The following is a 25,298-nucleotide window of genomic DNA, read 5'->3' as shown; positions in this document are numbered from 1 at the left end:
CTCAAGCCCAGGCCCAATACTACAACCCAGTAGGTAGGGAGGTCTGTGTGAGGACCCATCAATAGATATTCTGACTTTTGAAAGCTTTGACTCTGGGTCCCAATCCTGGCATAGCACATCCCCCAAGTTTCTATGAGCTGAGTCTTGCATCAGTCTCCTCAACTATAAGTACTGCCTGCATCAGAGGGAGAACGAGAAGATGAAGGGAAGAGTATGTGTGAAGCCCTGGACAAGAAAATCAGCCGCAGACACTACCTGGAGCTCCCCAAAGCTCCTCCCCCCACCCCCCACTCTCCCAGTGGTGTCCAGGCTGGCTCGACAGAACTTCCTGGCACGCCCGAGTCTGTCTTCCCCAGGGCACACTCTGCACATAGCATGGGACCTGCAGGAACCACTTCCTGCAGGCCTCCCTCAGGGCCAGTGTCAATGCCAGATGCTCAGGAAACGCCTGTGACCCTCATGGGAGGTGTCTGGGGTATCAATCCCACCCAAGTTGAAGGGAATTGAAAGGGGGGCTTTGCTACTGCCACGGTGACCCTTTCACTCTCTCAGTCTCCTGGCAAGACAGCTAGAGCTGAGACCCGCAATTGCCATGGCAACGAGGGAGCAGAGCCAGGAATCCGACAGGATGTTCATGTTGTTCCAGAGATGTAAATCCCTCCTCTGGACAGCCAAGGGGCGGGAGGGGAGTGGGACATCACATCATCCATCCAGTGCTGTGTTCCTACCCTTGCTCATTCACAAAGCATATTCGTGTTCTGTGCTAGATCCTGGGGAAACCAAGCCAAGCAGGACAGGATTCCTCCTTTGAGAGGGCTCCTGGTCCAGATGGGCAGAAGAGGAAGGCCAGGAAGCAAGAGACTCAGGGCAGCAGGGGGCAGCAAATCAGAGCACAGACTCCCGGGGCAGATGTTTGGCACTGCAGTCACATCACTGCTGGCGGCATCTGCAACCCTCTGCACAGAAGCCAGGTTTGAATTCCAGTTCTGCTCTCTGTGCCAGCTTCCTGCTTGTGCGCATGCTGGGTAGCCACAGGTGATGGCTCAACTACTTAACTCCCTGCCACCTGTGTGGCAGATCTGAATTGAGTTATAAGCTCCTGGCTATTGTCTAGCCCAGCCCTGAACATTGCAAGCATTTGGGGACAGGAGTGATCTCTGTCTTTCAACTTAAAAATGATCACAGGCTCTGCTCACCCCCTGCTATGTGACCCCCACCTCAAAGCCTCAGTTTGCCTGTCTGTATCTGAGAGTAACCAGCACTCGCCTCCTGAGACTGAACTGTGAACAACTAACTTGTAGTACTTGCTCCACACACACAGGGCCTCCATCTGCTCTCACTCTAGCCCAGGCTCCCTCCTCCATGACCCAAACTGCCCAGTCCTGGGTTAGAGCTTCTAGCAGGGCCTCCTCAGAAGAACCCCAACTGATTTCTCCTCTGGCCCACCAAGGTAAGTGTGCCTCACCTCCAGGTCCTGCCCTTCCTCACCACCTCCCTGCTGCCCTCTGTCACCAGGGGCCCTCCAGTGGACCTCCTAGGAGGGCCTCTGTGTTAAGCAAATGAACAGCCAACGATCATTGATTTTAGAACTGAATTTTCAAACTACTCCGTGGAGCCTGGGAGACAATGCCCCCGAGAAAGGTCACTTCCAGCAGCGAGTGTTGTGCTGTGCCAAATGCTCACTGCCATGTGGGATTTCTGTCTGTCCAGGGTGAGCGGGTCCCCTCCCAGCATGCACCCCAGGGACACAGTGACTCACAGCCAGCATTCTCCATGAGGCCCAGGTGCCATGGCAACGGGGTGCCACATCTGGAACAGATGGTGCCTCAGACTGCCCGCCACACACCACGTCCACTGCCAGCCCAGGCCACCTCACCAAGCAGCCTTGCTTCTGTCCAGCTGGCACGGGATAACACCTGGAAACCATTTACATGGCTCCAAACAGGCCTCAGAGCCAGCAGATGGCAGGACTGGGTTGAGACATGGAGGGCTAGTTCAGGCAAACTCCAAGGCAGAAACAGTGGACGGCTCCTGCACAGGTACAGACAAGGGAAGAATCTTGTGAGGGGGAAGGGAACGCTGAAAGGGGGGTGTCTTTGCTTCTGCCTGCTGCCACCAGCCCACTTCACACTGGCTGGAAGAGGACAGTGATGGCAAAGCAGAGGGGCCCACAGGCTAAGCCCAACAGGAGGAAATAAAGAGCATGTGACAGGCCTGGTTCCCTCCCCGAAGGAAGGCCACAGGCACTCCCGACCTCAGGCACCAGCACACACACTCAGCTGGACTCATGTTTTGTCAACTTCTTTCCTGAGGTGGCTTGGACCTGGTTCTTGACAGGGCACTGGGGGTCCTTGCCAGGGCCAGCTGGAAGGGTGTGTGATGCGGAGCCACCAGTGTGACCTGTGCTTGGCTCGGGGTGTGTCTGTTCCCTTCAGGCAGGATGCTGGCTGCAGAACATTCTGTGAGACGTCCTGAGCCCTGCCAGCCCCTATGACATCCTGACGTAGGGAGCCCGGGGTGATAAATGGCTGTTTCGCTTCCTGCTTTGGAATTCTTTCCAACCACGAGAACTTCTGGACCTCACAGGCCTGTGACCAGAATCTGAATGTGAATGATATATGCACGGCCACGTGGAGAGCAGCATTCCTTGCCAAAAAAATGAAGGGATTCAGAAAAAAATGAAGGAAGTCAGACTTGCTTCCTCTTTCTTGTTCCTCCCTCCTTTCAAGTGTCCCTCTCATCAGAGAAGTCTTTTGGGGGGCCTCCAGGTAGGGCCTGAACCTCAAGCTCAGCACCAGCATCAAGCAACCTGGAGGACAAGTTAGGCAGAGGTCATGGAGCCTGGAAGCACACAGGTTTTCTGAGCTGGGCTCATACCTTAGCAGTGGGTCCTTGGAGAGACGAACAATATGCAGCTCCAGGCTGGAGGAGTCTGACAAGCCATGATCCAGGGCTAATGCCATCCCTATTTCCATTTTTATTGGGACCCTCAAAGAGAGGGAATGGAGATGGATTGACCCCTGCAGACCACTCCTGGAGCAGAATTGGAGCACAGCTGGTGACAGGGAAGGCATCATGATACTCAGCAGACTAGCCCAAAGTCAAAGGCATTAGGGTTGTTCTGGAAGTACAGATTCAAGAAGCCCAGAAAAATGTTCTTGTCTATGAGGAGGGCACAGACAGTAGGGTCCTGCTTCATGGCGGCGATCCACAGCCGAAGCGACGGGGTGTGGCTGACACAGCTGCAAAGCAGGAAAGAAGTGTCAGCATGCGTAGGGGTGGCATGGGGAGGGGACACGGACTGAGCAGGTGGCGCAGCCAGACGGCACGTGTACTAGGGGAATGCAGTTGGCCTGGCTTATCTTTGCAGCTGAGCATGATGGTTCACTGGGAGGAGATCTCACTGGAGGACAGCTGAGTGTGTTTGGGCTGCAGAGGTTGCCCCCAGCCCCCAAAGAAGTCCCCATGGATAGATGGCTCTGGGAAAAGCTATATTCCTCTGTGGCCCAATGCAGACAACCTTGTACAGCAAACATGCTTGGGTCTTTCTCAGATTTCTTACAGGGGGTACTGGAAAGGCTAAAAAGTGCTTCCCAAAGCAATTCTTCAAGCAAGTAAAACAATCATGAAACCTTGAAACAATGCAGTCGACAGGGCCATGTCATCAATACTTATGGATGAGTGGGTGGACCAGGGCTACTGATGAACAGGTGGACATTTAGGTCCACTATGAGTGGGGGTATCCCACCTGCAAAATCACTGGGGCTGGCCCTGCCAAGGCAGCAGCAGATGGGACTAACAATTCAATGCATCTGACTACAATACCCAGACAGCCACAACTCATTTGCCAGTACCTACTGTGTTACTGGTTGGGTCAGGGGCAGGTGCCAGCTCTCACCCGGATCCCCCCTTGCCCTGAGGGGGGATGGAGGGGATGGGAACAGAGCATGTGTCTTGCCCAGACCCCACAACCCCTCTCTCTCCTGCTACTACCACCCCTATGTGCTCATGGAGTCATGGTATGTGGGGACCACCTCACTTGTGCATTCCCACATCAAGCACTTTGCTTCTTATAAATAGGAGTATTCTCATGTGGGGGCCCAAGATGGGTTGCTCTGCCCATACCTAGCCTAGCAAGTAGGATGGCCAGCTCTGAGGCTCTGTGGGGAGCTGGTGGATGTGGGCTCCCATCTGCCGACCCCTGGATTAAGCGAGGGCCAGCACCTAGGGGTGGAAAAGCACCAGACAGGGGGTGGCTGCTGGTAGCTGAGGAACCAGAGTGCCTGCTCTGAACATCCCAGAATGCTCTCCCACCAGGGGTGCTAAGTGCAGCCCTCAGAGTTCTCGGCCACAGGGCGCAAGGCTTACTCTGCTATGCCGTACACATCCAGCCGCTCGAACCAGGGCCAGAACAGGTAGTCGATCATGGAGATGCAGTCGCCCCCAAAGAAGGTAGTGTTCTGGTAGTCTAGAATCTAAAACCACAAACAGGGCCATGGTCAGCTAGACTGCGAGTCATCTAACCTGCGAGTCAGCTAGCCCACAAGTCAGCTAGCCCACATGTTAACATGTTCCACACAAACACTCAACTCATCCCAGAGACAGAGAAATAACATTTATCTTTCCTAAGTGGGACACGTCAATCCAGGCAGAAGAACATCCTGCAAAAAGTTCCTGAAATTTTGAAAAAGCAAAGATGCTTAGCCGAGGTTACTGTTGGGCAAAAGCATGGTGCCTACTTCCTAGTCAAGTAAACTATAAACACACTCTGGCCTATAAATTCTGTAACTGGCTAAGAACTTCCCTAGGAAGACTACCTCAGTTGCTGGGCCCAGGAAGCAGTGAACACAACCTGCAGTGGCATTCCTGTCCTGAGCTGCTGGAACCCTGGTGGGGCAGAGGTTACTGAGTGAACTAATCTAAGTTTTCTGTGGCAGGAGGGGCACAGTGACCAGAGCCCACTCAGGCTGGGTTCCTCCCTCTCCACCAGCTTGCTCTCCTGGCTGGGAAGCAGTCTGACCTGTATTCTGAAGGGGAGCTGTGGAGCCAGCATGCCTGCTCCTATACTGGCCTTTACCCATGCACCCAGACAACTTAGCTACCTCCTCCTTCATGCCTAAGTAGTGATGAAACCTGTACCCACTTCACAGATGCCGCAGCAAGGAGTCTTGTGAACATGTCCCCAAACTACTCTGGCCCTGCTCAGCAAATGTCAGTCCCTGTGATAGGGGACAGCAGAGATCCCTGGCAGTCACACCCTAAGCAACAAATACATCCTAACCAAGCCCTCTCCCCTTCCCATGGGGAGCCAACCTTGTCATTCCCAAGTCCAAGCCTTCCTGTCACCTTGGGTGTTGAGGTGGAGTCCCTTCACCCGGCCCATGAAAGTCTGCATGTCATTTTGTTCTAGAACAGAATCTGGACAATGAGGCCTCTGAGGCTGCGCTCACATGTGTAAAAAAGCATCTGGCTCAAAGAGGGAAAGGAACATATTATCCAAATTTCAAAGGTTCCGGAAAGTTCCAGACATTCTTTATATTCAGGAAGAGAATGTAAATGACCCAAACTGTAACCACCAACTTTGAAAGATACGCTTGCAGCTAGTTACTGGGCATCATGGCTAAACTCAAACCAGTAGATTCTGGAAATCTGAAAAACTCTGCTTTATGCAGCAGGGACATTCTTGGGACTGTCCTGGCCAAAAGCAATCACACAGAGACGTTAACGGGGCCCATGCAGAGTCCTTGGGGAAAGTGCCTTCATCATTCTGAGAATGAGTCAGTCCTCAGTAATGGATGTGTGCTTAGGACAGTTTCTCAACCTTTCCATCTACTCAAAGGACTAGCCTGCCTTTAGATAGATACTACTATTTATATATATATATAAACACACAGATGGGCACAGGACAAGTGCATACAGTACCCTTCACCAGTCCCCAGTACACGCACACAAGACCTTCTCAGGGCCAACAGTGACTTGGGCCACCCACATCAAAACCACCTGGGATTCCAGAGGCAGCTACAGAGTCTGGACCCCACCTCAGACAGGCATTCCTCCACCAATTTCACGCAAGGCAAGTCTCAGACATTCACAGAATCTTTGCCTCAAGTGGAGGCTGCCATCCAGACACCTCCCACTGACACTGGAGACCATCCCGGCCAGGCCTGGTCAGAGGTGTGTGGAAAGGCCTTTAGGACCCTCAACAGGCCTGCTCTGACCTGTGCACGCGCATACCTCCCCTATGTGAAAAACTGCCTTTCCTCTTAAAGCCCTACAACAGCGGGACTGGAAGGGCCCTGAACACGTGCACTGTGACATCTTCATGCTGTCCTTGCTTTATAACGCACTCATTCCACAGAGGATTAGAGGTACAGCGTTAAAGATGGATGCATAGCATACTTCCTAGGGAAAAAAAGATCACAAAATGTTAGCAAAGTCGAAACTAGGAAGGGAAATCAGGCCACAGATCCTGCAGTGGCTTCAACGAAGCTTTAAATCTGACTCTTTGAGTTTCCTGGCTTTCCATGCAAAGAGGAAAACACCTTGATGAGTTGATTCTTGTCTCCCATAGGAAAGTGTGAGGAGGAAATGCAGCCATGGGCAGGTGAATTGGAGGGGCTCTAAGGGTCTTGTTCGTGCCAGAACTAAGACAACGACACTGTTTCCCTCCTTCCCAGACTTGTGTCAACCTCCTGTCGACTTCCACTATGTCCTTATGAGAACGTGACTCACAGCAGCTCCCTCGTGTCCCTGGTGAAAACCTATTTGCTTTCAAATTTAAGTTACAGCAAAAGTCTTAGAATCCGTAAGCCCTGCCACCTCCCTGACCTGGCTCAGAGCTTCCCTGTGAAAAGAATTCCCAGCACTCGCAGCCCAAGCCGATGGAATCCTCTCCTCCCACCCGACTCCACCGAAGGGCAGGTCTCCAGGGAACTTTACGAGGAATTCTTTTCCATTCTCAGTTTAAACTGAGACCCATGCTTGAGCAGCCAACTTTCCTTGGAAATAAATGATGGGGTGGAACCAGGAGTAAAACACACTGATAGTCTTATCTTCTCTATGCATCTTAACAGCTAAATGGAATGACAAGCTGATGACTGATCTTAATTCACTCAGCAATGGTCACAACCCCTGTCATTTCACTTCTTTTTATTTTATTTTTTTACTTGACACTCCCACAGTTCCCCCAAGGAAGCCATGAGTAGGGAACTTTATCCAGGTGTCCCACATGAGTGAAGGAGTACTGGGGCCATCGCCTGCTGCCTCCCACACTGTGGCTCACCTGGAAGCAGAGCCAGGCCTTGACCCCAGGTACTCTGAGAGTGGAAGTGGGCCACCCCAGCCACACCCTAACCCATGGAAAGCTCAGATCTTGGGGTGGGGCATGGACAGTTTTGCAATTGCTGGCCAGGGTCAGAATTCTCTTCAGGGTCCTCAACAGCAAGTGGCAGCAAACACGGCAGCTTGCAGATGCATAAGATGACCCTTCCTTCAAAATCCTGGATATTTCACCTGCGTTATTCTGTAAAATGGTGTTTGATGCTCTGACATATCACAAATATATATTTCAGAACTTTCTTTCCCCCAGTTCACTGGACAAGACCATGGACGGAGTCGGTGAGAGTTGAGGCATGAAAAACACAGAAGAAGAGGGCAAGCCCACTGAGTCACCCCACATCTTGCTCTAAGACCCCCACCCTAGGCTCCCTTAAATGAGGAACCGACAAAGACATCCTTGGGACCTCGGTCCTACAGCTCCAGGGGAAAGAAGAAGCGCGCAGGGCACCCCCTGGTGGCCGACAGTGGCGAGGCGTAGGGGCAGTGGCCCACTCCTGAAGTCAGGACAAGATGAAAAAGGCGTTAAGTCTTTGTGAAAGAAGTGAGATCAAGAAGAGAAGAAGCAGATCCCAGACTCCTTCATACTGGGCAATCTACAAAACTCCAGTCTAGAGCGCCATAACTCAGCTTCAGACTATGAGACAGGCACCTGATTTCACCACCCCCAGTTACACCTTGCCGGGAACCCCAGAGTAAGTGTGGCAGCCCCCAGAGGGGGCTACAGAAACACTTTCTTCTGGATAAAAATATTCATACCAAGCAGGTGCCTCTCCCAACTCTGTCCCCCCAAACCACACGGGAAGCCACTGGGGGGCAGGGGAGGACACAGCAGCAGCAGCAGCACGTTAGTAGTCCTTACCCAGAGCCAAGGAATCCTTGGAGCTCATGAAAGATGAGTGGAGGTTCCCAAGGTTTAACTTCAGGTCCCTGCTGGGCTTATCCAGGTGGGGCCCAGCTACCGTCAAAAACCCAACAAACTCAGGGTATGTTCCAGATCAGTCTCCGCTCTAGCAGGATGGGTGGAAGTAAGAGTCTGTGACCCAAGATGCCTCCTTGCTGCCTGTGAGTCGTGAGCCAGCTTCCCCCCGGGCAGATTTGGAGCACAGCTTGGCAGTATTGGAGGATGAAGGCCCACATTGGAAATTCTAAACTGGAATCCTCCCAAGGGGCTTTCCTCCACTCAAAATGCATTTGTAAGCTGTTAACAGGGTATTGCTTGGCCAAACATTTGTAAAATGATGGCGAGTGGGTGGGTGGGCTTATCAGCGAGCATTCAGCAAATCTGTGAAGGAAAGAGGACTTTGTAAGGATCCAGGGAGGGGAAGAAATCACAATAGAGAAGGCTCACGGAACAGGATGTTAAAATGGTGTGATTCCATTTTAGGAGAAGAAAACTGTGCATGCAAACCTGTACACGTAAATGAACGTCTAGAAAAATGTCTACTTCTATGTGTTCCAAAAAGATCGGCTACATTCAAACCGAAGACCAAAGGAAACAAGATTATGTGTTTTTTTTTTTAAAGATTTATTCATTTTATTACAGCCAGATATACACAGAGGAGGAGAGACAGAGAGGAAGATCCGTCCGATGATTCACTCCCCAAGTGAGCCGCAACGGCCGGTGCGCGCCAATCCAAAGCCGGGAACCAGGAACCTCTTCCGGGTCTCCCACGCGGGTGCAGTGTCCCAATGCATTGGGCCGTCCTCAACTGCTTTTGCCAGGCCACAAGCAGGGAGCTGGATGGGAAGTGGAGCTGCCGGGATTAGAACCGGCGCCCATATGGGATCCCGGGGCTTTCAAGGCGAGGACTTTAGCCGCTAGGCCACGCCTCCGGGCCCCACAAGATTATGTTTTTAAGTCCAGTATCCGTGGTGGGCATCTGCCATGGTGGTCATCCCATACTGAAGTGCCTGGTTGGAGTCCTGGCTCCAATCTTCCAGACCCAGCTTCCTGCTCAGGCCACCCTAGGAGGCAGCAAGTGAGGGCTCAAGTACCAGGAGACCCTGTCATCCACATGGCCAACCCACGTGGAGGTTTGGCCTCCTAGTTTCAGCCTGGCCTAGCCCTGACTATTGGTGGCATTTAGGGAAAAGACCGGGGGAGGGAGTGCCTTTCCCCCTTTCAATTAAAGCAAAAAATAATGATAATAAAATTAAAATATGTAAAATATAAATACATAAATAATACAAATTTGAAAATTAAAAGGTGGAGTCAGTGCTGTGGTACAGTAGATAAGGCCTCTGCCTGGGGCACTGGGATCCCATATGCACATGGATTCAAGTCCCAGACGCTCCACTTTATACCCAGCTCCCTGCTTGAGTTGCTGCATCTTTGCGGAAGACCCAGAAAAAGCTCCTATCTCCTATCTTTGGAATGTCCCAGCTCCAAGCCATTGTGGCCATTTGGAGAGTGAGCCAGAAGATGGAAGATTCTCTCTCTCTCTCTAACTCTGCCCTTCAAATAAATAAATAAGTCTTTTAAAAGGTAAAAAAAAAAAAAAAGAAAAAGAAAGAAAGAAAAAGGAAAGAAGGAGAAACATCATGTCTTTTACACACGGATATACCAAAAAAAGAAAAAATCCACAGAAAGGTAGAACTAAAAGCTAGATTTATTTTGGTAGAAACAAGTTGAAGTCCATGCATTATTCTTCCATTATACACATTTTCATGAACTTTCTAAAGAGCCTATGTATAAGAAGAACTCTTTAAAGAGAACTTTAACAAACTGATAAAGAACATCAACAAGACTTTCATAGCTATTGGGCAAAGGTCCTTGAGCAATGTCCTTGAGCAGGTCCAAACACAAAGGGAGGACAGAGACATGAAAGCAACACCCGGAAGGACTGTTTGTCTCTCCTAAACAAGCAAGTGTCATTGTGCATGCAACCTCAAAAGGAGGTACAGCAGAAGGCATCTTCACCTGCTACAGGTGGTGGTAACGGACAGGAAGTTAGTCCCTTACAGCACAACCCCTGGCCTGCCTGCCTCAGTGCAGTCATTCCACTGCCAAGAGTCCAACCACAAACAGGGAGAGCTCAAGATTAAAGACGACGCAGGGAATGCCAAGTCCTCTGCAGCACCACTCGTCCCAGCCAGTCCCCCTGTCACACCCCTGCTGAGTGGGCTGCACACATCGCTTTCTGCATTAAAAGGGATTATCTATTTTAAAATATTATGCATGTAACAGGCAAATGCATTCTCATTAAATGTGCAAATACAGAAAACAGAGTAAAACACAAAGACCCTTCCCTCACTCCCCTGAAGCAGCCGCGATGAAGAGCCTCACATGTAGCACACATTTTTCTAGGTGTTCATTTACACGTACGTGTTCGCATGCACAGTTCTCTTTTCTTCTTCTGAAATGAGATCACACTATCTGTATTCCTGGTATATTTCATCTAAACATTTCTGGGTGATCTTTTCAGGGCAGTACCCAGCCATCTGCCATATGCATTTTTAACTGTGCCACAGAATTTCCCAGGATGAACATAATTATTAACCATTCCCCACTTGATAGATTTTTTTAGGTTTCTAATTTCTCATCAACAAAAATGCTGCTCTAATAAACATCAAAGACATGAGGAAAATCCTTATATCATCTGTAACCTGTTTCTACAAACAGCACCTTTTTATCTACATCAAAATATAAAAATAAATATGGAAGAAAAGGATAGAAAACAACTCCCCACATAACACTAGTGATTGTTTCTGGAAAGTGGAATAATAACATTTTAAAATTTTTCTATATTTTTCTGTAGATTCCAAATTCTAATGAACAGGCATTACAATAGTATTAATAATAAGAATAATTACTTTGCTTTTTTTTTTTTTAACGGGGTGGGAATGAGTATAGTAGGTGACTGAAATCAGTACAACACAGATTAGTTTATCCAGAAAGCAGCCATTAGACTCGGACAATGAGTGACGTGACCCGAGAATAAGAACACTAAAAATCCCAGCCAGCCCTCCCGAATCAGGACACTCAGCTCCCTAATGGGAAAGGTGGGTGATCACACCCTAGTGGCACATTAATAAACACACTACTTAGCCAGCATGGCCCACAAAACCACGTATGTCCAGCCCAGAACTTGCACACATGTCTCCAGCCACATTAGTCATAACCGCCAGGAATGTCCTCTCATGCATGGATGGAAATAAACAAAATGCTGTGCAGCCCTTCAATGGGAAAAAAAAGGTGGATCTTGAGAATATTCTATGAAAGAATTCATGGAAGATCGCTCATGTAAAATGTCCAGAGCCAGCAAATCCACAAGGCAAAAAGCAGAGGGTTCCGAAGAAACAGGAAGTGACCGCTAATGAGCAAGGGATTTCTTTGGGGAGGGAATGAATGTTCTGAAATTCAACCTAGTGACAGTCACACAACTTTCTCTGTACTGAAAAAACAGGTAGATTTTATAGTTAGATAGGATGTATCTTTAAAAAGCTGTTACTGGGCCCAGCATGGTAGCCTAGCAGCTAAAATCCTCGCCATGCATGCGCCAGGATCCCATATGGGCACCAGTTTTAATTCCAACAGCCCCACTTCCCATCCAGTTCCTTGCTTGTGACCTGGGAAAACAGCTGAGCATAGCTCAAAGTCTTGGGGCCCTGTACCCATTTGGGAGACCCAGAAGAGGCTCTGGGCTTCTGGCTTTGGATTGGCTCAGCTCTGGCCATTGCAGTAGCCTAGGGAGTGAATCATTGCACAGAAGCTCTTCCTCTCTGTCTCTCCTCCTCTCTGTATATCTACCTTTCCAATAAAAATAAAATAAATCTTGAACAAAAAAAGCTGTTGCTGACAAAAAGGTAGTAGCAATGAGTTTCATTTGTTGACATATTAATACAAAGGAAAGAAAATAAATTTGGCTTGTATCTTGCTTTATTTAAAAGGCCACACAAATTAGTTTCAGTGAAGGATTATTCAGGCACAAATTTTCTTTCCTTTTTATCCTGGTGACATTGTAAGAGAAACAAACACTGTAAGTAATTCTATCACTAAAATTAAAAATTAGGGAAGAACAACATGCAAACCTAACTACTACCACGTAAGTTAATTGGGCTAATGTGTCCTTTAGGCAGAGAAGAATGAACAAATTAAAAATTCAGATGACAAGGATGGCATTTGGCCTGTTGGAAAAAATGCTGGGTTAAAGGTGCCTGTATTCCATATCAGTGTCGGGGTTCCAGTCATGGCTCCACTTCCCAGATCCAGCCTCCTGCTAAGGAGCCTCCTGCTAAGGAGCACACTGGGAGGCAGTGGGGATGGCTCAAGTGGTTGAGTGCCTGCCTCCAAGTGGGATTGAGTTCCTGGCTCCTGATCCTTGTGGGCATTTGGAAAGTGAACCAGGAGAGGGACACTCTCTCAGTCTCTTTCTCTCTCCCTCCTTTTCAAGTATATAAATAAACTGAAAAAAAACTGACTAGAAGTAAACTTGAGAATCAAAGATGCATTTTAGCTACAGTTATGCAAAGTCAGCTTCATGCCAACTGCTACACAGACGGCAGGCAATCAAATCTGACAATGTGGGATGCTATGCATAGAAACGCCAAATAAAGCACCACCAAACAGGTGGAGGGATGCAAGAAGCAGAAGCACAGGCAGCCTGTGGCCCAGAGGATGAAGGTTTCCATCTTGGCAAGTTCTCATCTCTGGGTCTAACTCAGGATTCTGTCATCCCCCTGTCTCCTGACACTCTGCTATATGAGATTCTGATAGGACCAGCAAGCCAGGACTTAGAACCAATTTACAAGCACAGCAACACAGAATCAGAACAAAAATCCCAAAGCATTCCCCCCACAATTAAACCAATCTTCAGAGCTCGGAGCCTTCTTCATCTGACCATTTCCACCAAGAATACATTTTAGGGCCCGGCGGCGTGGCCTAGCGGCTAAAGTCCTCGCCTTGAAAGCCCCGGGATCCCATATGGGCGCCGGTTCTAATCCCGGCAGCTCCACTTCCCATCCAGCTCCCTGCTTGTGGCCTGGGAAGGCAGTTGAGGACAGCCCAATGCATTGGGACACTGCACCCGCGTGGGAGACCCGGAAGAGGTTCCAGGTTCCCGGCATCGGATCGATGCGCATCGGCCCGTTGTGGCTCACTTGGGGAGTGAATCATCGGACGGAAGATCTTCCTCTCTGTCTCTCCTCTGTATATATCTGGCTGTAATAAAATGAATAAATCTTTAAAAAAAAAAAAAAAAGAATACATTTTAAAGGAAGGCACTGAAGAGGTCTAATGGAACCCATGTTACTTTCCTAGGCTCTGTCCCTACCTGTTGACCCATCAGCTCAAACTGAGCATAAGGTATCCACCCTCGGACTCTGGCTCAGTGCAGAGTGTCACAGGTATGGGTCATGGACCTGGAAACCACTTTCCAGTGCTCCTGCTTCTTCACCAGACCCCAACTTATCACAGTCCCTTAAAATCTCCCCACATGCCTGTCTCCTGCCCTCCTTAGGATGACGCTCTCTGTCCCTTCCCTGTCCTTGCTGTTGGCCTCTGCATGCCCCACACTGTTGCTGGGTTGAACATGTGAGGAGGCATGGCACACACTGCCCTCCTACTTGCTAACCTTCCAACATGCCCCCTCCACTTTGGCAGATAACGCAAACTCCTTGGCACACTGGACAAAGCTCTGAGTGTACAATTCTGGGTTACCCTGCACCTCAAATTCATCCTTGACGGGTTAGAACAGATATTGTCTATCTCCCGCCTCCAAAAACCCTCTGTTTTGCATGTCTTCAGGCTAGCACTCAACACAGGTTTAGACCTATACATACATCAGAAAGAGAGAGACAAAGCTTTTCCATCCACTGGCTTATTCCCAAATATCTGCCACAGCCAGAACTGGGCTAAGATAAAACCAGGAGCTGGAAGCTCAATGCCGGTCTCCTACACTGGTGGCAGCACTTTCCTCTGTTCCCCAAAGCCCATTTTATTATATTAGTTGTGTCCTTGACTGTGGTGATTAAAGGCAGTGCTGGCCTGTGTGAAGTAGATCTGTCACCAACTACCAGGCCATGCCTCACCAAGGTTCTAGAATTCAGAGAAGCCAAGTCTAAAGTGCAAAACTCTTTCCATCACATCACACTGCCTTCTCACGATCAAGACCACAGTCAATAGTCTCAGGACAAAGAGTTAACACATCCTACACTTGACAATCCATCATCTGTAAATACTGCGAGTGCACAAGCCTAAGAGAACAACCAAAGTGTAAATAAGTCCAATCTGCTTCCACTTGATAAAGGTCAAAATGGAAGCTGAAAAATAGCATTATCTGGCTGCCACGAGAACAATCCACCTAGTAAGGGAATTAATCAGCTTCTGAGACAAAGATAAAGGAAGTCCAAGAACTATCTTCCAGATTATTCTAGAAGTAAGGCAGACAAGTACCTCAGTACTGGTAGATGAACATGGGGCCTTCACTGGCAGATTCTGTTCCTCATCCACAACCCTTTCTTCTTAGTTACAGGACCCTGAGTTTATTTGCATGTCTCACCTAAAACTGAGTTTCCTAGCTTCTCTACACATTATGTTCTGGCCAGTGAGACACCAATAGTCACACAGCAGAGTTTCGGAAAAGCCCTTTACAGAAGCTTGCCATCTGCCATCTGCCATCTGCTTCCTTGTCCTTCTCCTGCCTGCAGTCTGGAGGTGATGGCTGCAGGTGCAGCAGCTAAGTTGTCATTGTGAGGAAGGAAGCATTACATGAATGATGACCGAACCCAGAAAGAGAATGAGCCTCAGCTGCTGTTAACTTTACACAGAAGCCATCAACTCAGCCCTGAACTGTACAACTCCAGCATTTTAACATAAGACCTTAAGCCCTTAATCAGATACATTTATGGCAGTTAGGCTCTTTTTCACCCTCAGCCAAACACAGTCCCAACCAATGCAGATTGTGCTTTGTGGCTGGAAGCTACAGAATCCATGTAAAAAACATTCACGGAACGGAGTGACTTGGGAGAGCAGCCATTCAAGGCACATGCTTTCTGACTCCCTGATAGTTTTTGAGGGACTGCAGAGCATCAACAAACTCAACTCTGATGGCCAGATGCTGCACTTCTTGAAGTCTGGTAGGAAGAATAAGCTCATGAGAGCAGAAGGTATCAGAGGGACCAGATTAGGTCACCCTGCGTGGCTTTCTTCACAGTATCCTCAGACCAGCAGACCAGGAGCCCCTTTATGTACCTCTTCCAAGTTGCAGAATTCCTGACGCAGGGCTGTCTTCAGATCGTTGCAATCCCTCCCACATCTCAGCGCCACCAGACACTCCTTGGTTAGGTGTGGGACCTAATCAGAGGATATAGGATGTTAGTGGATCACTTGTCAGTCTTTTGGCTGAGATCAAGTGTAGGACCTTAGTGGAGAAGGCATTGTTCCTGCTATGCCTAAAGATGCAGCACCGCTCTGCAGTGCTAACATCACAGGCCTTCAGCCACAGAGTTCCCAGCTTCCCTGCCAGTGACACCCAGCTTCTCCGTGGCTCTAGGAATCCACTTGGCACAGCATCCTAGAGAACATGGGGCTTCAACAGGGCTTGGCCTGTGCTCCTTACTCCATCAGCTGTTGTGCGTTCTTAAAGGGGCTGCTTAAGCTAAGCCTTAGTGTTCTCATCTGAAAAATGGACACAATAATTGTGCCTGGCTGACAGGGAAGATGTTGGATTGAACTGGTAAACCAATTAGGACAGGATCTGGCAACTCATTAGTTGCTTAGTAGGTGTCACCCATTAATATCACTGAGTTATTTCTTTTCAATGGGAACTATTTTAACCTTTATACAGCTCTTTTCCCCAATTATTAAAAAGCTACCTCCTTTTCTCTGTCCCTCACATTTCCCATACAGCTGGAACTCTGGCTACGCACAAAAGATAGTCCCTGTACTCCCCTTTTTGGAATAGTCTTCTCACATCAACATATTTTACCTGAAGCTCAGGAAATCCTCCTTTATTTTATTAATTTTATTTATTGGAAAGGCAGATATGCAGAGAAAAGGAGATACAAAGAAAGATCCTCCATCTGCTGGTTCATTCCCCAAGCAGCAGCAATGACCAGAGCTGAGTCAATCCGAAGCCAAAAGCCTCTTCCAGGTTCCCCATGCAGATACAGGATCCCAAGGTTTTGGGCCATCCTCCGCTGCTTTCCCAAGCCACAAGCAGGGAGCTGGATGGGAAGTGGAGCAGCTGGAACATGAACCAAAGCCCATATAGGATCCGAGAGGGTGCAAGGTGAGGACTCAGCCACTAGGCTGTTGCGCTGGGCTCAGAATCTTCCTTCTTAAGGAGCACAGTCTATACTTTTTCAATACTGCCCTGCAAGTCACATAGTCAGCATCTTGTCATAGCTAGGCCTTTCCAGCACACTAGTTGAAATCGAACCTAGAAGTTAATGAAATCTGGAAAGTTTAATATCAGAGGGCATAATATAATTCCATGAAGTCATTCTCTGGAGACTCATGTGAAACAATGACACAAGTGATTGGGCTTTACAATGGGTTGAAGTTTGGGACACACGTACAATGCAAAACAGAGTGGCCTCTCGCCATGGACTCTACCTTACAGAACAGCTCCAGTAACATCTTCTGTCGAGCTCGCTCATAGGGATCATAGGGAAACAGCTTCCTTCCCGGGTAAACATCATCCAGATACTCACAGGCGATGACAGACTCATAGATCAGTTGACATTGGCTGTTCTCCAAGACAGGAATTTGACCATAGGGATGCTTTGTGTAATACCAGTCGGGCTTGTTTTTCAGGTTAATATTGATAATTTCGTGTCTTAAAAAGTAAAGGGAAAACAAAACAACAAAGATGAGGTGTGTGCTTGGGCAGATACAAAAGCAACCAATTTATAAAATTATTTTTTAAGTTTCAAAATCATGGAGCTTCCTTGTCCTCACATGATGGGTACTGAGAGGGTAAAGGGTGGGCTATGCACTGTGTTCTGTTCATGACAGAAGAGTTGACCTGAGGTCCTAGGTCTGGCTACCTTCCAGGGAACAGTGAGGAGAGGTCTCAGTAGCCTTGACTATGTATCTCCTAACCATGAAAGGGAGTGAGGTCATAAGCTCTTTTGCCTTGACTGAAATTGTTTCCTGCAGGGACACAGCCCCAGAGAAAGCTCTACCTGTCGGGGCTCAATTCCATCCTCCCAAACCATTATCCTGCGCTGACCCTTCAGGAGGAATGCCTCGGCTTCTCTCACCTGATGCCTTTGGCCCTGAGGACAAGGCGTGTCCTGTGCGAGTAGGGGCAGAACCTCATGCTGTACAGGCGGATCACACCCTCCGGGACGGGCCCTGGGGGACAACTTCCTATAGGGCAGGGTGAATGCAGAGGCTGGTTAGCTCTGTGGTCGGAAGAAGGGGTCCCTCATTGCCCAGGAGCCCTGGGGAGGTGGAGCTGGTGGGGGCTATGTGGGTGCTGTCTCCCAAGTCCCAGAGAGGACACTTGCATCAAGCTTTCTTGCAAGAGAACCCCTGTAAACTCCTCCGCACCCACCTGACTTGCAGGTCAAGGGCAGCAGCCCCAACCCCAAGCCCCAGAGTTGGGTGGAGAGGATTTACCTTTACACAGTGTCCTGGTTCCATCTCTAGACATGACATCCAGGTATCTGCACTGCATCCTGCGCTCGCTGTTGCTGCAGCAGACTCCGGGAGCGGCTGCGCACTGGCGCCCCTTCTGCCCCAAACTCATTTTGTGAACACGTTGTCAGGAGGCATGGGATCTGGGGCAGGAGCTGGGGGACCTTAGCCTGGGGAAAACATAGTCCCAGGTTCCAATGCCCAAGAAGAGGAATAGATACAAAAATGCCCCCAAATTCCGCACCCCCCACTAAAAAAAATCTCTTGCTTTGGACATATGAGCACCAAGAATCCATGCGGAATGTGTATTTAAATCCCAGCATGCATTTAGGGAAGCACAATGAAGATGCAAGAGGTAATGCCATCTTCTTCCCTTCCAAGCTCTCCTTCATATCACTCAGATAGTCGACCACATTGTGTATGACAAACACAGATTTTTGCTTTTGTTTGTTTTGTTTTGTTTTTTTTAAAGAAAATCAGTCCTTTTCATGATATAGCAGATAGGGAGGGAAACGTTACTGGTGCTGAGAACTTGATGTCTGATTTAAGAAGTGAGCATCTGCCCTATGCACCTCACTTGCTTCACCTTAGCCCTGGCTCACCTTAAGAGATTTTATACAAGTTCTGAAATCGGATTATGACTAAGAACAAGGGACTTGAGGGCTAAGACCAATGTGTGAGATGTGGTCTAAATGGCTCCCAGTCTAAATTTCTGAGATGACTCTTTCTGGTTGGAAAGGACATAGGACCACTATCCCAACAATACAGAGCCACTTTACACAGCCTCTTTGTTTGCTTGAAGTCAGGGAGACAGCTGGCTTTGGCCTTAATACTGATGAACTGAGATCCTGAATGTCAGCAGGAGGAAAAATAATTTCTGCACATTTCCATGACTGAGCTGATACAGGGGTTACTCATGCATGCAGTTTATGACGTTGACAGGCAATGAAGGAAAGAATTGTGTTATGCACCCAGCTCATAGTAGCTCTATGGGCTCCTTCATCTGATCCCCACAACTGCTCAGTTGGAAAGCTAGTATTATTCCTACTTTACAACAAAGAAAACAGCTTCAGAAAAATGAAATTATTTGCCCAAGATATTATAGCTTGTTGGATTGAAGAATTTTAAAAGTCTGTAGACTGGCTCATGGTCTTGGCCTCCAAAGCTGGTGTAGAAGTGTAGAGGGGAAATGATGCTAGGTTGAAAAAAGGAGAGCATGTAATGGTGCCCCCCAAATGTTAGCTGATCTAAGTCATTTATTAAAATGATAGGGCATAACCATGTGCTTTATACATGGGCAGCTTTCGGCCTTTGGAATTAAATCTACCCTGAAGGCTTGGTTCATAGGATGAACGTTTCCCCCCACCTCCTACTAAATAGAATCTTTGAAACCTTTATGAAAGAAGCTCAACTACATTTTTTTCTAAGCCATTCAGTGATTTCATAAAGGGTAAGTTTAAATAATAATACAGCATGTGTTGTTGAACTCTAAGAATTAAGAAATGCCAGAAATGTCTGAATAAATGTTCTCTGAGAGCCTGGCATGGTAGCCTAGGGACTAAAGTCCTCGCCTTGCATGCACCAGAATCCCATAATGGTGCCGGTTCTAATCCCAGCAGTCCCACTTCCCATCCAGCTCCCTGCTTGTGGTCTGGAAAAGCAGTAGAGGATGGCCCAAAGCCTTGGGACCCTGTACCGGCAGAAGAGACCCAGAAGAGGCTCCTGGCTTCAGATCAGCTCAGCTCCAGCCATTGCGGTCATTTGGGGAGTGAATCAGCGAACAGAAGATCTTCCTCTCTGTCTCTCCTCCTCTCTGTATATCTGACTTTGTAATAAAAATAAGATAAATCTTTAAATAAAATGGGTGGTAGAACAGAAGCAAGAGACAGAAGCATGTCAGGTTAGAGGTCGTGGTGGGTAGGAGTTGATTCCCAGGAAGACAGATATGTTCTCTCATAAAGAAGACTGAATTCAGCTACTTCAGAGAAATATTCAGATTCTAAAACGCAACGTCATGAAAGAAATGCAAAGATCTGCAAATTAAAGCAAATTATTGCTAACATTCTGTATGCTATATGTATTGGTCCATGTCATCCTTAAAACAGTCCTAAAAATATTCCATAAAATTATTACTCATTTTAAAGGATGACTAAACAAGGCTAAGTACTTGTTAAAAACCTAAACACTAGTAAAGGGAAGGATTAGGAGTCTTGAAGGTAGCCTCCAGGGCAAAACTCTCAACCAGCACCTTAGTCTATTCCAGACACAGTGAACTCATCAGTGAGCAATAGTATTTCTAGATAGTAAATACTCAATTCTACTCTTATGGGGTAAAAACAGCCACAGACAATACATAAACAAACAGATGTGGCTGTGTTCTAGTATAACTTCATCTATGGATACTGAATTTTAATTTTATTTATATTTTAATTGCCTTTATTTCTAGAATACTTTTAGGTTCACATCAAAATTAAGCAGATACAGAAATTGTCCATACAGCCTCTGCCCATCCTCCCACCCCTTCCCCAGTGCACAGCCTCCCGGCCATCAGCATCCAAACCAGAGCGTTAACACTTGTCACAATGGATGAACCTGCACTTACACATTATCACCCAATGTCCACTGTTTCCATTAAGCCTCAGTCTTGATGAATTTCACATGATTTTTACATCATAAATTATAACCTCTATTCTTTCCAACCATTAAAAAATGCAAAAACTATTCTTAGTTTTGGACTATAGACAAATCAGTAGTTAGCTTGATTAGCCCATTGGCATCTGTGCTATTACAATTCATTTACAGAAGCCAAAAGTGCAATTCCACTTACAAATTTCAACATCTTATTATGATAGAACAGGCAATATTTCTAAGGTTTTTTCTTTCCCTTACTTTTACAGGAAATCAACTGTAGAGTTGGAAAATATTTACTGGAGGTTCTTCAAAATGCTTTTGGAAAATGCCTATTATTTAAAATGTTGGCAAAAATTATTGCACCAAGCAAATTTTAAATTCCATCCTCCACATATGTGGGGAGTCAAGTTCTTAAATGCAAGTCGACATGATTTTTCTCAGGGGAGAAAAAAGCAGGCGGATGGCAATTTTTTTTTTTTTTTTGGAAAGCAACAGACGGTTAAGCTGCAACCTGACTTGGGAGCCAGACTTGGCTTTGGCACTGAAACAAGCAAGGTGACCTCTTTTTCACCTTGCTCACCATACAATGACATTAACACTACACTGAGTACTGAATGACACGGTGTCATCTGTGTCAGAGCTCAGTGTACTTCAGAACTAATGTCAAACATGAGCAAATAAGAACACATTCTTAATAGCTCAGTGCATTCATTTTGAATCCATAAAGAGAACATACATTATAATTCAGCACTGTCAGGTATATTAGAACTAAAATTTAATCCACAATACTTATTTGGCCAGTTACTAGTTCAATGCTCATTCAATGGTTGGCTGCTGCAGACTACATTTCAGTAGTGTAGCTTCTAATCTTACCACAACACTACGGTTTTACTAGAAAGATTTTAATTATAACCTTTCTTATTCCCATTTCCTTTTCGAAACCCAAGAGGTACCTCTTTGAAATCCTGTTTTTGAACTTTCTCTCCGTGCTATTTTTTCATGCTTATTCCTCTATTATACTAACTTACTCTAGTGTGAAATGAAATGTAATAAGGCCATATTAAACCCATTCTGGATTGATTTCCAACCACCTGAAATATAATCAGATGTTTGGAAAACATGGGGAACTTCAGTCAGGGATAATTAACAACTTAAGCCTTCTAGGAAAATAATGCCACCTGTAGAAACATTTTTTCCACTCTATTGACATGAGGCTGTTTTAAAAAGAGGAAAAGGGATTAACATTTTGAATTTTTCTAAACATTTTTTCATGCATACTAGGGGCAGAAACTAGAGGGTATTACTCCTGATTTTTTTTACTTATAATATTTTATTTTACTTTATTTTATGTGATAGGAAGAGAGAGCAAGCCTTCTACCTGCTGGTTAACTCCCCAGCACCACATTCCAACTGCACTGAGCCTGTGCCAGGCCAAAGCTAGAGTCAGGAGCAGGGGGAATCAATCCAGGTCCTTAGCATGGGTGGCAAGGATCCAACTGCGTGAGTCAGCACTGCTGTCTCCCAGGGTTTGCATTAGCAGAAAGCTGGAGTTAGAAGCTAGATTTGGATATTGCGCCTGGGCACTCCATCAGGAAAACGGGCATCCCAGTGGCCAAGCCAATTGTCAGCCCCCACTTGGGAGTCTCAAAGCCCAATCCAGATGGAAGATTAGATTACTGAGTATTCTATTTTTGTTCAAGGAATTCAAAGAGTGAGACAAGAGAAGGAAAAAGTTCCACGTGCAAACTTAACAGCATTCAGGACTGTTGTCTAGGAGGCTAGGCACATAGGGAGTGCTGTGTTTTAATGAGGATACCTTTTGAACATAGCAGCTAAGATCACTAAAGCTGTTGGAAGAGGAATTTCATCTTCCCAGGAGGGAAAGCAGAATCAAAGGAGATTTTCTTTTTAAGTAGGTGCTTTTGCATTCCTGTCCCTATTTCCCTCTACAACATGAAGAATCAAAGAAAAAAGGTTTGAGACATTTGAATAAACAAAGGCAAGTCCCTGAGACACTGAAATCTGCAAAGCCAAGTATCTGTAAAATCAAAGAGAACACAGTGAGTTTAGAAAAGGAACATCAACGCCTGCTGTTAAATCTCAGCCATCAGAGTTGCTCCAGAGATGTGCTGCAGCCCATTAAGCCACCAGTTACAGTCCCAGCAGCACCACTTCCAAGGCTGCACCCTACCAAAGTACCTGGCAGAGCCACAGAGGATGACCCACTCCTTAACCCCCTGCCGCTCGTGTGAAGTTCCAGGCTCCTGGTTTCCATCTGGCCCAGCCCCAGAAAGTAACCAGCAAGGATGAAAGATTCTCATATATTCTTTTTCTCACTATCCCCTTCTCTCTGTAACTCAGCCTTTCAACAATAATAAGACTTTTTAAAAGTCCATACAGGAGTGTGATCCAGATGGTACACACAGCCGTCTTGATATCCATGGAGGGGAATTGATTCTAGTGCTCCCGAGAATACCAATATCTGCAGATGCTCAAACTTGTACACAAAACAGCGTAATATTTGCAGATGACCTACACTTATCCTCATATATACTTTCAATCATCTCTAGATCGCTTCTATAATATCTCCTAGCATGCAAATGCAGATTTAAATCTGCAGGTTTAATACAGGTACAATTCTTTTCTTCAGATATGGTCGACCCCAGGTTGGTTGAATCATAGGACCTGCCTAGACAAAGCATTGACTACCTCCTCTCCTGGCTCACCAACTAACTGCTGGGTTAGGGAAGAAGTCAGAAATTTGTTGAAACTCTTCTCTCATGCAAAGCCTGACTGAATGAGTTTAGGCTAGACTAGAGGCTCCTGTTTGGCATTAATCATACTGCATGACCCAGGTAAATCACAACTTTCTATGTCCTGTTCTTATCTGTATTCCAGGGTTCACTGCATTGGTACATTATGTAGGTCTGGAGGTTTAATGGAGACACTGGGTGCATTGTATTTAATACTGAGCGTGGGTCTGTTACCCAGTATGCATTCGATATTAGCTATTACTAGTTTTTATCATTTAAACATAATTCCGATTTGCACAGCCTTCACTTCCAAGCACTACATTCCAACTATCAAACTTTCCACGCGTGTGTCGAGTGGCCTGAAGGTGTGGTGGAACTCAACTACTGGCAGCCCTTGTAATGAATGCCAAGAACTGGTGGTTGAGGTGGCATTCACCTATCTCCAGCCAAATCACAAAAGTAAGAACAATTCCAGTCAAAGATATCCTGCATAAAAGCCTTTTCTTTTTCCCTAAATCACTGCCCTTGTATTTTTTTTTAATGTCAAATTCTTCAATAAACAGTGGCGAAGTTTAAGTATCTGGGCTTCCCTTGGAAATTGCTAGACAACAGTAAAAAATGGCAATCCCATTCCGGGCCCCGAAATTTGTGCAGAGCCCCCAAACCGGCAATGACCTCAAACCCCTCTTTCCTGCAAATACAACGAAGGCCGGACAGACCCACCCGGAGGAAGAGAAGGCAGAAATTCCCCCAGGGACCTTCCGGCGCCCGACCGACCGACCTAACCGGATGGAGAGCGGTGGCGGCAGCTTGGGGAGGCGGGGCCGGTGCGGCACACCGCTTCTCCCGCGATCCCTACCCGCGAACTCCCGCGGCTCCCGTTACAGCCAATCCTCAAAGCTTTTGAATGTGTCTGACAAGCCGCGCCCGAGCAGAGCCAATGGGCAGCCTCTTTACGAGTTCCTTGGATACCCGAGTCGAGAGTTGCCGCCAAGATATGTGACTGGCAAAGGCGGAAGCGGATGGTTGTTGGCTTTAGTGATGTTGGCTCCCGGGCTCGCTTCCGACTGTGGAGATCCACCGGGAGCCACCGTCCGGGAAGGCGGACGGCGGCAGAGGAGGGCCCGCCAGCCGGCCAGGGCGTTGGTGATGGTCTACGGTGGGTGGGCTCGGCAGGAGGCCGTTTGTGAGGTCAACCAGCTGCCTGTCGGGATGTGGCCTCCTGAGGGAAGCTCACTTCAGACAAACCTCCCTGGCTTTGGAGAGCCGCAGTGAGACGGAGGTTGTGGTTGTGCGCCTGCAAGTTTTAAGAAAAGGACGAAAATTTTCCTGACAGGCAAGGTTGACACTTGAGTACAGAAAAATGAGATTTTGAGGGCGGGGCCCGGCAGCCCTATTTCTGAGGTGAACAACCTTGTCCTGCGAGACTTCCCTGGAAATTTCTGGGCATCTTATGGCCTCTGCTGCTGGAGGTTGGAGGCATAATCTGTGAGACAAAGTGAAGGCGGCAGACCATCTTTCATGGATGTGATGAAATATTGAGTAGACCTAATGGTCTGAGGAACACGGCATTATAATGTCTCAGGGGGACATAAACTCCTGCTCATCCAGCCTATATGCCGACTTGATTGATGGAGCCTTGACAGTAATTAAATACATGGGGCAACTCCTATGTGGCCAGCATGGGGTTTGGAAGCAAGGCTCTGGAGTGGTTAGAGATGAGATCCGGGTAATCCAAAGGTCCACAGACATGGATCCTTTAGGTGACATAGTCTGGGCTTCTGTGGTAATAACTGCATGAGGCAGTGACATTAAGTTGATGAGGAAACACTGTGCCAATGAAAGTTTTAAACTCAGAAACCATAGGACAAGCAACACCAGACAAATCTCTTGAAATGACATTTTGTCCATGCGAAATGTTGTGTGTGCACTTAGAAATCTACACTGAATTTCAGATCTCCAAGAGACTATGATTTGGGGAGTTTCAGCAC

At 47.2% G+C, this 25,298-nt stretch overlaps 1 protein-coding gene across 2 annotated transcripts; it reads right to left on the bottom strand.

The window, feature by feature from the left end:
- Nucleotides 1–2,950: 2,950 nt before the first annotated feature.
- LOC101531717 (glutathione S-transferase omega-2) lies at nt 2,951–24,481 on the bottom strand. Of its 2 annotated transcripts, XM_058671645.1 has the most exons (8): nt 24,167–24,481; nt 18,703–18,771; nt 17,906–18,093; nt 17,545–17,653; nt 16,895–17,117; nt 15,530–15,631; nt 4,369–4,475; nt 2,951–3,242 (listed from the first exon to the last, which is right to left on the bottom strand). In XM_058671645.1, exons 3-8 carry the CDS (start codon nt 18,033–18,035, stop codon nt 3,083–3,085), a joined length of 831 nt encoding a protein of 276 aa, XP_058527628.1. In that variant the 5' UTR covers nt 18,036–18,093; nt 18,703–18,771; nt 24,167–24,481; the 3' UTR covers nt 2,951–3,082. The 2 variants fall into 2 exon arrangements, with proteins under 2 accessions (XP_058527628.1, XP_004580284.3); XM_004580227.3 differs by lacking the exon at nt 18,703–18,771 and having other exon boundaries at nt 24,167–24,479.
- Between the last annotated feature and the right edge of the window lie 817 nt (nt 24,482–25,298).

Source organism: Ochotona princeps, chromosome 13 (genome assembly GCF_030435755.1).
Source record: "Ochotona princeps isolate mOchPri1 chromosome 13, mOchPri1.hap1, whole genome shotgun sequence".
Classification (NCBI taxonomy): Eukaryota; Metazoa; Chordata; class Mammalia; order Lagomorpha; family Ochotonidae; genus Ochotona; species Ochotona princeps.
Note: the sequence above shows the minus strand (reverse complement) of the source record. Positions and strands in the feature narration are given on the sequence as shown.